This window comes from Cygnus atratus, chromosome 2, assembly GCF_013377495.2.
Source record: "Cygnus atratus isolate AKBS03 ecotype Queensland, Australia chromosome 2, CAtr_DNAZoo_HiC_assembly, whole genome shotgun sequence".
NCBI lineage: Eukaryota > Metazoa > Chordata > Aves > Anseriformes > Anatidae > Cygnus > Cygnus atratus.
The window spans coordinates 62,445,315-62,460,363 of record NC_066363.1 but is presented as its reverse complement, the minus strand read 5'-3'; the positions used below and the strand labels follow the sequence as shown (position 1 = coordinate 62,460,363).

The 15,049-nt window shown below is 36.5% G+C and overlaps 1 protein-coding gene across 6 annotated transcripts in view; it reads right to left on the bottom strand.

Moving 5' to 3' along the window:
- BBS9 (Bardet-Biedl syndrome 9) overlaps nt 1-15,049 on the bottom strand; it is a 322,969-nt gene that overhangs the window by 224,171 nt on the left and 83,749 nt on the right. For 4 of the 6 annotated variants that reach the window (XM_050709143.1, XM_050709144.1, XM_035552560.2 and 1 more), the window contains 4 exons: nt 11,100-11,240; nt 7,802-7,897; nt 2,948-3,120; nt 491-643 (listed from right to left, as the gene is read on the bottom strand). In XM_050709143.1, the coding sequence (XP_050565100.1) occupies nt 491-643; nt 2,948-3,120; nt 7,802-7,897; nt 11,100-11,240 (563 nt within the window). The remainder of the gene's footprint in view (nt 1-490; nt 644-2,947; nt 3,121-7,801; nt 7,898-11,099; nt 11,241-15,049) is intronic. The other 2 variants (XM_035552565.2, XM_035552568.2) reach the window with 1 other exon arrangement.

The following is a 15,049-nucleotide window of genomic DNA, read 5'->3' as shown; positions in this document are numbered from 1 at the left end:
CTGTGGGGATGGTTTAGGAATGATTTTATTATTTAAACATTGTTATTCTGCAGTTATTCCATTCTGAAATGATTAGAACATAAAAAGAAGCCCCATAAGAAAGGACTTAGCCTCAGACAATGTTGTTGTGAACACTACACCAGCCAAACCATTCCACCAGTTTACAGTGTACCATAAAATATTTACATAAGCTATGAACTATAAAATATTTTCACATGAACTATAAAATATTTACACTATCAACATCAGTTAGGAAAGAATGATGTGCTGTCAAGCTGGTGTGACCTAGGAGTAAAAATTTTGTGGTCACAGATTAAATAAAACTATTTCAAATCATCTGGAAACTTACAGGGAATATTAGGTTAAACAAATTACTGCTTCCTGGTCTTTGGATGGTAAATGTAATCAGGAAAACATAGCTTTTATGCTTGAAGCTAAGTTTTACCAACATCATAAAGAAAGGTTAGGTTCATAATCAAACTGTACTGACCTCTCTGAATGTTCCCTCTAGCAAGGTGTCCAGATGTTGAAGAGGAGCAGGAGTTTTGTCTTTGAATCGTGTCAGCAATCGTCTCTCGATAGCTCTAAATTGTACAGCCCTCTCAGATAACAGCTCACGAAATTTTTCTGCATTCAAGCGCAGCTGCAATTTAATGGTTTTCAAGAATTCAGATTACAGGTCATATACATCATATCTGCCCATTCCACATGAAATGAGAGAATGATAGTAAAATTCTTGTGTGTGTGTATTTACTCAGATACGAATATGAATGATAGTAAAATTATTGATAGTGTGTGTATTTATTCAAGTATTAATACATTGTTTATACCAATTTCATATTGATGTGGTTAATTTCACATTCATCATGAAATTTATTAACATTTTCAGGAATCATCATTTGCCACTGAAGTCAAAAATAATTGCCAACAGAAATAACAATGTGTGTTAATGCCTAAGTATCTCACCAAAAAGACTACCAAAAAAGAATGAAATTTCAACACCAGTATCTCAGGGTTTCTCCTCAATTTCATGTACTGTGGCACATACACATGACATATTAGACTTGTTATTCATTGCTGTAGAACGTAAATGGTTATTCCCTTAAGCATGAATAAAAGCACTAAAGTCTTCACTGACTGAATGACTTCTATATCTGAAGTGAAATTCTTATTAATTTTATATATACATATTGATCAGGTACAGCAATCAACTTTATTAAAACGTTCACAAAACTTTGAACAATATCATATATCAAGTGCCCAGACAATAAAATTCCTATTTTATCTTTATAACCATCTATTTTCTGTTATATACCTCTAAGACAAAAATCACTAATAAAAGTGAGTCTCTTTCAAAAAGCTGAGTCCTCAAGGTAATATCCTCTGTACATGCTGTAACTAGCAGAAATTATCAGAAAAAACATTTCAAGACATGCAGCTTTCAAGATATATTATGACATATCTATTTTATAGTGTCTCAAAATTAGAAGCCTCCTAAATTTAGAAAACAGATTATTTTTAAAAATAAGCAAACATAGTATTCCATCAGTACATGATTATGAAGGACTTTCAGGCAAGCTAAAAGAAATGCAGCTCTTCTAGGAGGAGGAGGAAAAAGGGGACATCTCAGGTGATATTGTCCCAAGCTTGCCAAAAAAAGGGATGAAGCATTAGGATCCCCTACATAGACCATTTTTCTTAAAGTAGAAAATTTTCAGACCAGATAATTCTTGTAAAATTTCAGAAACTTCAAAATAGCCAGTTGCAACCTAATTAGATCCTAACTTACCACTACAGCGATCACACCAATATTCCAACCCACAGTATATCTATGCTTGTGACACAATCTAATGAAGCCTATGTTCTGATTATATATAGTTAAGGTATTACTACAATACCAGCCATTAGAAAAAATAAACAATAAAAAAAAATACATAAAATAAAACCAACTCTATTCTTTCATAGAATTTGAAACTCAGAACATGAGAACTACTCATAAGCCTGAGAGACAAGCCTGGACCTAGATTGTTTCATTAAAAATCCCTACATCCATCTAAAACAACCATTTCTGTATAATGATGGCTCCACCTCACAGAAGTGGCAGCATGAAAGAACACTGAACAGTGTTTCTGGCTCTTACATACAAATGTTTATACTTTTGCCCGTTACATGAGTTTAAACTAATAGAAATTTTCAGATAACTGTTACCTTTTGTTACTGGAAAGAAGGCAGAACAGAAGGGAAAGAGCGCATATACATTATTAACTATTTCTACAAGTTAGCTATTAGAGTGTTTTCACTGTCATTTGCATGACCAAACAGACAGGAAAAAATAATTATGTATATGTTGTACCTGGTCTGGTAAACCTCTTAAAGCCTTCTACTTCCACAAGGGTAGTCAGGGTTTTTTGTTTCTTGGGTGTTTTGTTCTTGTTGTTCTTGTTGCTGTTGTTTTATTTTTGTTTTGGTGTGTGTGTGCGTGTGTAGGGACTTTCTGCATAATTACCGGGATGATTCAGCCAAAACTGATGCTCACGGGTTCATTATTATAGAATAGCCTAAAACTGAGGACAAGTTTCAAAAATAGTTTTACAATTAAGAGGATGTTAGTCAATAAAGAACCCATGGCTTCTGTACAGCTAGTGAACAGAAGGGCAAATACTAGTTCCATAATTTGTATAATTTGCAGACTATACAGTAGCTACATATACTTTCCCAATCACAAGGGCTGTTTCAGAGGCGAGGTGTATGTCCTTATATCCATATGTTACAAAATGTACGACACTTTTTCCAGCACTATGCTTAGATGCAACTTCATATTTTCTGAAAGACAAATGGCTGTGCACCTGTGATCATTATACAGGTTTAAACTGATTATTCTTAGTACCAGCACACAAATAACTTTGAACTAGTAGAATACTAGCTCTTCACATGCTATGTAACATACCTCAAAATGTCGATCAATTAGTTCAAAGTATTCTTGCAGGGGAATTGAACCTGAAAAGGTACACGCAAAGTCTTTGCAATTTTGCTTTTTGAAATGTTCTTCCAGTCGAAGAGTGAGCTCTTTTGTTATTAGCCAAAGGTCTTCTAACTGATCACTCTGGATCCTATATCGTTCTTTGAAAACAAGAACAAATACAAGACTAATAATGCACACATTTAAGCTGTATATATCCACTACACAACATCAAAAATACACGGGAATTTAACTAACTTTATCAATACATTCAAAGTTTGTATTAGAGATTTTCGTAGGAGATATATGCTCATTATTGTTAAATAAATACTTTTATTTTATTGGTGTCGGTCCTAAATACCCTCTCCTTTATGCTAACTTTAACAGGCAATTTTGTAGCACAGAATGAGTACATAGCTTCAAGACTACTTACTGCAGAGCGTGGTGCAATTTATGAAGTGCAAATAACTATGAAGAATTACCATAATAGGGAAACAAGAATTACTGAATGATATTAAGCTATAACAACAGGTTGTCTGCATTCTCTTCCATAGTACAGTCTGAACAAGTTTTTCTGGGGGCTGAAGGCAAAGTCAGGTTCAATTCACTTTGGACCATGGGAGAAGCACAGCATCCTGAGCAGCAGATAATAGTTGTAACAAATCAAATACACTTCATATAAAATCTTGAATGTATTTTGAAAACACAGTTATTGTCTTCTCAGACAATACAGTCACTAATATAATTTTTATTACATCTCTACCTCCTAGGATATCTTTCAATAGGAAATCATTACTCATTCAGTAGTCATAGACAACAATATTCAGTTTTGTTATTGCTATACTTAACTCCAATGCAATAGTACAAAGATGAAAATGTTAATATAAATTGAAGTGAAAACAAAAAGTCCAGTTAGCCACTATTCTCTGTCCCAACAAGTTCACTCAACTTATCACTTTTTAGTGAATTTCAAATTATCAAGCTAATTGGATGAGATCTTATTTCTGTTCTGTTCCTAGTCCATATTTGTATACTTCTCTTTTCAGTTTCCAGGAAATCAGAATTAACTAAATGTTGAAGGGAAAACATTGTGGACAATCGTATCAGCATTTATTTTGTTCTGATACTGTTTCAAACAACAATGCCTTACTTCTTGGCATTATTCATCTATCAATACCTTACCCAAAGGGAAAGACAGAAATGCAGCTATGATGGAAAAAGAGTTGTTGGGTCTTTTTGATGCAAAATATTTTTTTTATTTTTTTTCCATCCTTGTTAATAAGCTTCACAGTAAATCAAATAAAGCAAAATTCTTTAGAACTTGAATGTACTGTTTAAAATTTCCTCAACGTTATTAATTCAAGACTGTTTGACATTACCACTGGCATCATTCCCAGGATACACATTTCACTGAATAGAGAATGACAAATTCTGTTTACAGTGTAAGAGGAAAGAAGCAAGTTTTATTTAAAAACATGTCTGTTGAAGAAAAGAACACCATCTGCTAAAGATAACATTCAACCTAATACCCATTTTTTAAATACTCACAATGTAATGGCTGGACTTAGTTGTATGTATCATCATACTTTGCTTTAAGTGATTTTTCCTTAAGGGAAATTAGCTCAGATGTTTTCAGGCCAAATCAACAGTCATTCCATTTATAATTGACATGTCTAATACATTAATGGTTTAAAATGGATAAAACTAATTTCCTCCAAAATGCATATTTAGTTTCCATACATTGTTTGTTGGTCAATACAAACACAATCTAATTTTACCATGGCTTGAGTAGAGAGCATTGCACTCATTTGCTTTATACAATCTTTCAGCTCTCAAAAACAAAGATAAATTAGATTTACAAACTGTAGGAAAGTGAGAATCCCTAGTTATACTAAATACATGCTTTACACAGAAATACAGTGGAAAAAATAAATATCTGGGATTCTGTTCTTTTGCTTTTATAATAGCTAATCAATTTACATTAGTTTTTTGTTAAAATAAGCTCTCTTCCAGAAAAAATACAATTATTTTCAGAAACATTCTAAAACAGAAAATCAGGAGACTCAGAGGAGCTCTAGTAGGTTACAAGGCTTAAACAATCTGCAATAAGTATGATTCGTTGCACTGACAGTAGCTTATCTTAAGGAAGTCTGGGAGATTCAGTTCACTTCTTAGCTACGAAGCCCTTATCACAAGAAAAAACAACCACAACCAGTAGACAAGCCTTCCTTAAACTTTGATTAAAGACATTTAAAAAAAAAAAAAAGTTCAAAAAAAGTTACAACTTTAATCTACGTGAGGCAAGCTTTGTTTTAATGTATATTAACTGTGAAAATGAACTTTAGGCTGGGCTTCTTTGCAGCAGTCATCTTGACAGGCTGAAGTAACATCTTCAATTACTATACTGTTTAAAATGGATTCACTAATGTAATTAAAAACAAATGTGAAAACAGATGTCATTTTTGTCTGCAGCTTCAGCAGTGAAACCCAGCTGAACCTGGAGATTTTCACTCGTACATACAGCCCTTCCCATTAAGAACTTAAAGTCCATTCAAAAAGGAATTTGGGAAAGATGAGTCCATTGTCCAAGGCCAACTTTTCATGGGAAACAAGGAACAAGGATTGATCAGTCACAATGATTATTTTTTTCCATCACTATTTGTCTACACATACAATTTTCTTTATGAAGAACCTTTCTACAGCGATCATGCTGTGTAAGTACTTTTACAAAGTAAAAGCTCAGTGTTAAAAAAAAATGGTAGCAAAATAACAGGACCTCCCAAACAATACATAACTTTATCTGCGTTAATTATCTCCATATAGGATCTGTCCACTCAAGCAAAATAATTCTAACACCATGAAATTCTACCAAACAATGCTTTTGTATTATGGACAATCTCTCTTCATAAAAAATCCTCTTAATTATCCTTGTGTATCACAACTTCTACAAATAATTTTCTAAAAATGTGTGTTTACTTAGTGATCCCCACACACACCCAACCCCAAGAAATTCTACAGCCACCCCAATCCAACGGATGTGTTAGATGCTGGAAACAGCCACTACAAGGAAGAAGGCATCAAACAACTCCTTTGTTTCCTAAAGTACGGATTCCCAGACAAGAGAAATGAGTAGTCACACTAAGAAAAAAAAATAGTTATTGGAGTCTCCTTTGTTAAGTGAACTTCACAAGTAAAGCAGTGTGGGAAAGTTTACAGTAAGACTGCAAGCATCATTCCTAGCTAGTGAATAAACAAACCTGATAGGACGAACTTGATGGTTTGGGTGAGGGAACTAAAAGTTATAGCTTTACTAAAAGTTAAAATATATTCATTGTGTCTAATTCATAGACATAAATTTGTCCCTTACACAGCATCATCAGATTTAGCAACTATTCAAATAAAAGATTTAAATTGTAATCCATAAAAAGTTATTTATAAATCCTTTAAATTCTTTAGTTTCTTGAAACTATAATTGCATGTCTAGCTAGTTCAAACTGTTTAAAATCTACTGTCTATTTAAACAAATATTAAAAACAAACTCACAATAAAACAGCATGCAAATAGTGCATACAAACTAATACAAATGGATTTGAACCTTAGAAATGTAAAGTGATTCTTGGTACAATGGATGTTCTTCAATAATTACCCTCCAGATGGTTTCTGTTTTTAACACATTTGATTACATTAGAAAAAGTATTAAATATTATCTCATAGCTTACAGCTGACGCCATTGGTATTTATATTACCCATCATGAATACTGAATTTTGAAAACACAGTGAGGCAGATTATTTTTGTTTTGAAAGAATTTCCCATTAAACTACATTCTGATTTCTCACTTACTCAAAATAGTTTTCATAGAACATTCATAAAGTGTTCCCTTTGAACTCTCTGCAATGAGCAACAGGTATTTTAGCTTTTCAGTTTCTTAGTCAGCTGTATTAAATGAAGACTTTGTGCTTTGCTGGCTAAACACAATTGAATAAATTTGGTTCCAGTGCATGTGCCAAGGGAGTTTAATTAGTTGAATAGCCCAGCAAGACCATAAACTCTCAAACTCTCCAAAATTAAGAGAGTTGATTTATTTTATGTTTCAAAGAGCACAAACACATGGGTGTTTGGAACATGACTGCTTAATTCACAAGCTGCCCTGGCCAAGAGATGCTGGACCAGGTAACAGCACATCTACGTATATGTTCATACATTCCATGAACACGTTAGAAGTATAGTATTCAACATGATTGAATTCATAGTCCTATATTCAGAGAAATACAGGAATCTAAAGATACAGGAATTTACTTAGATGCAAAGAAGCACCTACATAGGGTCAGATACTAATCAGAGTCAAACATTACTGAAAGATTGTGGAGAGTTACAAACTTGCTTTTTAGTCCTTTTCACAAATTCCAATAGATTACTTCCAAACACAGGTCAGTTGAAATACTTTTCAGAAAAAGAGGTGGGGTTTATTTGGTTTTGTTTTGTTTGTTTTTTTCATGTGATTACAGTGACAGTATTAACTCCTAATTAAAAACATTGCCAAAATAAAAACTCTAAGGAAAAGCAATTTCTCTAGACAATCGTCACTGTAGTGTAGCATAGTTTGAGTATGTTTTTTGCTCCATTTTAAAATTTTGCAACTTCCCTAGAAGTATTATTAGATACTTGACAGGGGCAGTTAAGACATGATCAGTTAATGCTTTGAAACTCCTGTATAAACTCTCACCCTACAATTAGCCTTATTTGTATGACCCACATTCTCATTTTCTACACATACTAACTAATGATCCTACTATCTATTACATTTTCAGGCCTATTATCTTTTACATTTTAATACCACTTACGTGATGTTTTTGAAGCAAGAAGAGTGATTTTTGAACCCGTTAGGAACTGAAAACCCAGAACATTTGCCTGGTCATCCTCAGATGGATCAGCAAAGTCTGAAAAAGAAAAGTAAATAGTTTTCTAAAATTCAGTTTTCACATACAGCAAATTTCGAGCTGTATCCAGGACTACATCAACTTTGCTTTTCTTATATTTATGCAATCTCAATGAGATTGCTCCCTCTTTTTTGAGGAGTAGAGAATATTAGGAGTAGCTTGGTATTCAGTCCCTCTGTTCAGAGGTGGAAGCCGAGCCACATTCAGTTGTTATATGAAATTGCCTAAGCTTGGTAGACAAAAGGTAGCTTTCTCAGAGGTTCAGTCTATATCATCTAAAAAGAACTGTGAATGCTGTATAGCCCCAAAAGACTGTCACCTATACTGGGCACAACACTGCATGTCTCCATTAATTCAGACATCTATGCAAAAATTATTATGATCATGTTTGAGCACCCTCTGGTTTTAGCTTTCAGCACACACCACAACAAACATCTAACTTAGTGGAATTATCTGCTTAGAAAATAAATGCATGCCAAGCTTTCTTTCATGTTTAGACCGTACCAACTTAAAAGGCTTAATTTTAGATGACTGTATTTTAAAAACTACTCCGATACACGTCTCCTCCCAAACTTCCCCTAAAAATAAGGTAAAGCAGGAAGTAGACCAGATACAATTGTTATTAAGGAGTACACCAAAAATCCAAAGTTTCTTCACAGATGATATCTGTAGTGGGTTTATGTGGCAAGGTTTTGGTAGCAGGGGGCCATAGGGGTGGCTTCTGTGAGAAGGATCTAGAAGCTGCCCCATGTGGGTAAGGGCCCCACTGCTGACCAGAGCTGAGCCAATAAGTGATGTTGTTTTGCGCCTCTGTGAGAGCATATTTAAGACAGGGAAAAAATAAAACGCAGCGCCATACAGCAACTGGGAGAGTGAGAGGAGTGAGGAACAGCCTTGCAGGCGCCAAGGTCAGTGAAGAAGGAGGGGGAGAGGTGCTCCAGGTGCCGGAGTAGAAGTCCCCTGCGGCCTGTGGTGAGGACCATGGTGAATCATGCAGGCTGTCCCCCTGCAGCCCAATAAGTACCACAGTGGAGCAGGGTTCGACGCTGCAGCCCGTAGAAGAGACCACGGTGGAGCAGGTAGACCTGCACTGACGGAGACTGCGGCCTGTGGAGGACCCCTGCTGGAGCAGGTTCTGGTCCGGACCTGTAGCCTGTGGAGAGGAGACCATGCAGGAGCAGGTGACCTGGCAGGAGCTGCTGCCCGTGAGGGATCCAGGTTGGAGCAGTTTGCTCCTGAGGGATGGACCCCATGGTACGGACCCATATCTGGAGCAGTTCTTGAAGAGCTGCTGCCTGTGGGCAGCCCATGCTGGATCAGTTCAGCAAGGACTGCATCCTGTGGGAGGGACCCCACAGCACAGGGGACAAGAGTGACCGAGAAGGAGCGGCGGCGAAGAAGCGCTGTAGACTGACCATAACCCCCATTCCCCCGATCCCCTGCGCCGCTCAGGGGGAGGAGGTGGAAGAGGGTGGATGGGGGGGAAGGTGCTTTTGGTTTCTTTCCTTTGTTTCTCACTTCTCTAGCTTGTTAGTAATAGGTAATAAATCTTACTATCTCCCTACGCTGAGTCTGTTTTGCCCTTCACGATAATTACTGTACGATCTCCTCGTCCTTATCTCAACCCTTGAGCCCTTTTCATCGTATTTTCTCCCCGTTCCTCTTTGAGGAGGGGGAGTGAGAGAGCGGTTGTGGTGGAGCTCAGCCGCCCACCCGAGTAAAACCGCCACAACATCATAAACAGCATGCTTTATTTCTTTTCCATCACTGAAAACAGGATGAACAGAAATCAAAACATTTTAATACCTTCTTCTGAAGCACATTACATATACTCTTTGTTATGATTTCAACACATCCCTAGGTTTAAAATAAAATTTATTTATTCTCTATTTTGGAAATCTATTTTGATTTATGTTTCAGGTAACAGTGTTATACAGCACACAAATTTGAGGTATATTTATCGTCAAAGTTATGAAATCCATGCTACTAAAAAACAAACAAAACACCACCCACATGCCTCCTCCAGTGCTGTCTCAGACAAATGTACTATATCTTTCCAAAAACAGATGTAGTAGCTCCACCTTAAAAATGCTGCTCTCAAGTTGTCAGCCCATACCACTCTGATCAGAAAACTGTTGCAGAACCTTAGTCCTCTGGAGTTCAGAATTTTAATCACTGCCAGATCAAACTTACTCACAAGCCCTTTATGAGCCCTGTTTATTCATCACACCCCCCTTTTTTTGCCTGTGTTATACTAAGCTAAATGAGTATTTTTCTTTTAATTCTGTTCTTCAAATCCCTAAAGTAATTTTCATAGCCTTTTTCTACACTACAATTCTAAAATTGAGTTTTAATTCACCTTTAGTATCAGCAACCAGCAGTCAGTACTGTATGCCAGTACACAGTACCTTACTAGTTTCTGGCCTGGAATCATTTTGTCTAATACAGCCTAGGTTCTTATCTATTTTTTTATGATTGTGCCACACTGTACCACAGAGTATTCATGTGGTAACTTCCACCTTCTCTATCACTTCCAAATTATGAGCACATAATTACAGCAGATTTTTTTTCATAACGTTATACTTTACAATACTGAATTTCATCCATGTTTTTCTAGTACTATATGGCACCTAATTCCTTCTTTCTGCTACTTTAATACTCTTCCGAATATGAAACATAATTCAGTTTTGCTTATCAGAAAATATTGCTAAAGCACCTGTCTTTTTGGTCTAAAATACTAGTGAAATTATTTAATAGGATCAGCTCAAGACTGATACATCAAGGACCTCACAAATCTTCCTCCAAAGCAATCATACCCGTTTCATACAACATTTACCACTTTTACTCTACCCTGCTTCCTGTACTCACATTTCACACCCACTGAACACCACCCTCCCCACCCCACAAAATGAATGCCCACGTCTCTCCCCATTACAACACTGATATTGTAATACCCACTGTGTAAAAAAAAAATCTACAGTTTTACCAGAGACAGATATATTAGCCCAGATGGATTATCTAACTTGAAATGTTTTCCATCATTTCTTTCAAGCCATACTTTTTGAACATCCTCATATTAATTATGTTAATAATTATTGTTAATAATGTTAATACTGTTAATAATGCTTTGTTAATTATTTACTTATTCCTCCTGTCTGAGTTCCTAACAAATCTCCTATTACGGAATTTTTTTAAAACTTACCTGGAAAAATGGTGAGAAAACTGATGGGAGGTTTATTGGTATCAATAGTTATCTTGTGATTTGCTGATTTTGAAGGTTGAGCTGGAAAGCAGATTAATCGCAAAGGCAGCTTGAATTTACACTGGGCAACTTTTGGTATTCCTAAAATGAAAGAACACAAAGAATCATCTTTCCTATCTGTCTTCTGAATACAAGATACTTTACACTGCTGTCCTGAAAGAGGTATAACGTGGTATTTATAATGCAGTTAAAGAATAGCCTAAAACCAAAGCCATGTAATCTTTTGTTAACTTTCCACCTCAAATACCTTTAAATTTGAATACTTTCAATTACCTTTTCTAGTGAACATTTTCAAGTAAATGGGAAGGCAAACATTATTAGCCAAATCCACTGCATACCTGTGTTCACACCAATTAACATGCGATAAAGATTGGCAACATTTTTTTAACCCTCTAGACAAAGAATTCAATTTTAACATAGAAGAAAGCTCCATGATTGCTCCTGATACTTTGAACACAAAGTATCAAATGTGTTGAAATATGTTTTTCATCAGGAATACTACCAAAACTACCTTAAGAACACACACATTATGTTTTGTTATTTTTATATGAAAACTGCACCTGTTCTTCATAGACAGGTATCAAAAGCTATTTTTATATGACACCTTCTTTCTGACAAAAAGACAAAGGTGCACATTCACACCTTAAAAACGCCTATCCAAACTATGAGTCTGAAGAATATTACAAGGATGGAACAAATTAATGAACCTGATCTGCAAAATAAATTGCAGTAATTAGAAATTGTTATTGCATACCCTGCATGGGTACGTTTTCTAATTTTAATAACGTCTCATCCTTTTCCTTTGGAAAAAAATAATTTTTTGTTTGTTTTTTAATCAGGACACTCACTTGTGATCAATTTGATAATAATACACTTAAAGCTGACATTACACAAACATTGCTTAATAGTGGTAGCCACTCATATAACTGAATCCCAACAGCATGTTAAGGGGAATCACAACTCCAGTTAACAGCCTTCACGGCAAAAATGTGAAATCCAAAAATTGCTGAACAGTACCTCTCTTTCAAATGAGACTCAACTACAGAAGAATAGATCTGGTTATCTGGTTTTAATGAATAATGCTCCTAAAGAATTGGGTAAGTTCTATTTGCTAAAATACTGAGTTATTATCCAGAGGTATATTAAATTTTATCTTTCGATTCACCATACAATAACATAATGTATGTAATTTATCAGAATGGTGCAAGAGAAAAGAGGAAGTTTTAACACTAATAAAAATACATTCATCAGAATATTTCTAATTTGCAAAAATATAAGCATTATTTAAAATGGTTGACATGTCAGAAATTGCACAGTATGTTCTATGTGAAAGATGAAAATGCTAGGGGCTATGAAATATGGAATGGTTGCTCTTCTGAGCAGTCAGTTTGTATGGTTTTTGTGTTTTGTTTTTTTTTTTTTCTTTGTTCTTGTGAGGGGGATTTTTTGATAAAGCAAACATTGTTTTCTTCAGGAACAGACATCATTAGAGGGACCAATACTCACCTTATTGAGAATAGCATTAAGGTCATAGCAGCAATCAGTCATTCTTTCCCCCAGAAAACATGAAATTCAAACACTAACCCCAACACTCACTCCAATAAATTTAAAATACATTTTTAGAGTGAATAAAGTAATTTACTGTCATGGATCATACAAAGGCAGAAAAGTCATGAAACTGACAGCTATGCAAATGTTGTCAGTCATTTAAGCTGAGAAGTTTAGTATAAAAACAACGCTCAACCATTCATAGTCATCTAAAACCCTTTCGCTAACATTCTTTGTTGGCTTGCTGCTTCACAGATCTCTTGCAAAGAAAAATTATTTCAAAGACTTGTCTTGGGTTAGAGAGGGGTTGTTACTAGAAGTCTCAGATTCATCTTTGTAGTTGTCAATTCATTAATTCTTTTGGCTGTCTAATAATACCTCCAAGTAGCTATTCTGCACCACCTTAAAACAAATTATAAAAATAAAAATAAAAAAATCAGTGTAAAGCCAGCAGAAATCTCAAAACAGGCCCCCAGATTAGAATATCTATGGGTTCCAAGGAAAATTCCTTAAAAAAATACTTGACAGTAAATCCATGACCTTTCAGAATGATTCATTCAAACATATCTTCACAGTCGGATGGAAAAATTAATTAAAATATTTTACTGATGACAATATAATACAAACATCTTAGAGACTGTTGTCAACAGGAAAATATTAGTAACAAAACTAGCCCAAAAGATTTTGAAATATTTTTATTTTTAAAACAAGATGTTCTTCTCATTTCAAAGCAACTTTTCCTAGACAACCTGTTCTAAATCTGCCTCATCATAAACAAAGTTTTTCATTATTTCAGAGAAAATCTGAATCAAAATTAAATCAAATAATATCTGGCTATGGAGATCTCTAGTTGATGAGTCCAAAACAACTGTATACCTAAGAAAACCAAACCAAAAAGCTCCAGCAAAATTTACCACTGCAGTGAAAATATTGGGATTCCCAGTATTCTTATTGAGATTCCCAATATTCTTAGTGGGAAATACTTTTAGAATGTTTTGTTAAGTCTGCTAGAGTAATTTTAAATGGTAGTATGGAAGCCCAAAACAGTAACAAAGTGTGGGAGCCAGAACTTCCTAAATCCTTTGGTGTTTTTGTCTAGTTATAGATCTTATTTCATCTAGAGTTGTGATACACTTGATACAGTTTCATGATACAGTTTCAGCACTGTAGTAATGAAGATAATGTGAAAAAACTCTTCAGGTTCTCTTTGCCATATATAGAAATAAAAATTCTAATATGAAATGCAACACAAATTTTGTAACAGGTTACCTCATAATAATAGTATTATTTGAAGACAGACATACCATGCACTTACCTTACAAAAGTAACAAAACACACACACTGTTGTTACAATTTCACTTCTAAATTACTCAGGTGATCAGTCCCGGGGCATACGCTTTCTGCAGTGGAGCAGGGGATCGAGGCGGGCAGAGCTTTTTTTTCCGGCATCAAGGCCACTCGAGGCAGCCTAGAGAGCCGCCAGCACCCGTCAGCCCTCATGACTGAGGCTGATCAGGCCAGGAGGAGCCAGCAGTGCCTGCTCCCCTGCCGTACAGAGGCAGCCCCTAGGGAGTGCAGCGACCAGGACGGGGGAACAGGGCATGGGGCTGCAGTTTGCGCTGGCAGTATGGGCTCGGACAGTGCAGAGCATCCCTCCCCACTCAGGAGAACAGCTCATCTACCGGCTGTCTACCTACAGCTAAACTGCCATGGTCTGCACTAGGCAGAAAGCTCTTTCTAGAAAGTCTGTGGTGATCCAGACTGAGTGCCTGCTCAAAAATGTAGCAGTTCAGGTCTCTGGATGCAGGGAGTGCCTGAGCCTGTTGCTGCCATCTGAGGGAGGCAGAGGCACCGTGTGTGTGAGGTGTGAGCAGGTGGATGACCTGGTCAGCCTGGTGGCAGAGCTCAAGGAGGAGGTAGAGAGGTTAAGGGCTATCAGGGAGTGTGAGCAGGAGACAGACTGGTGGAGCAACTTCCTGCCAGGCCTGAAACAAAGGCACCGGGGTAAGACACCCCAAACAGGGATGGACCCCCTGCCCTGTCGAGCAGAGGGAGGGGACCTAGGAGATGAGGAGGAATGGAAACAAGTCCCTGCTTGGCATCACAGACAACCCACCTCCCTACTGGCCTCACCTTCTCAGGTGCCCTTACACAACAGGTTTGAGGCCTTGGAGCTTGAGAGACTGGTGGGTGAGGATGTGGTCGAAAGTCCACCCAGGAGGATGCCTAGGGCAAGGAAGTCGACTCCACGCCTCAAGACTGCCTCCACCAAGAAAGAAAGAAGGGTAATCGTTGTAGGCGACTCCCTTCTCAGGGGAACAGAGGGCCCTATATGTTGGCCT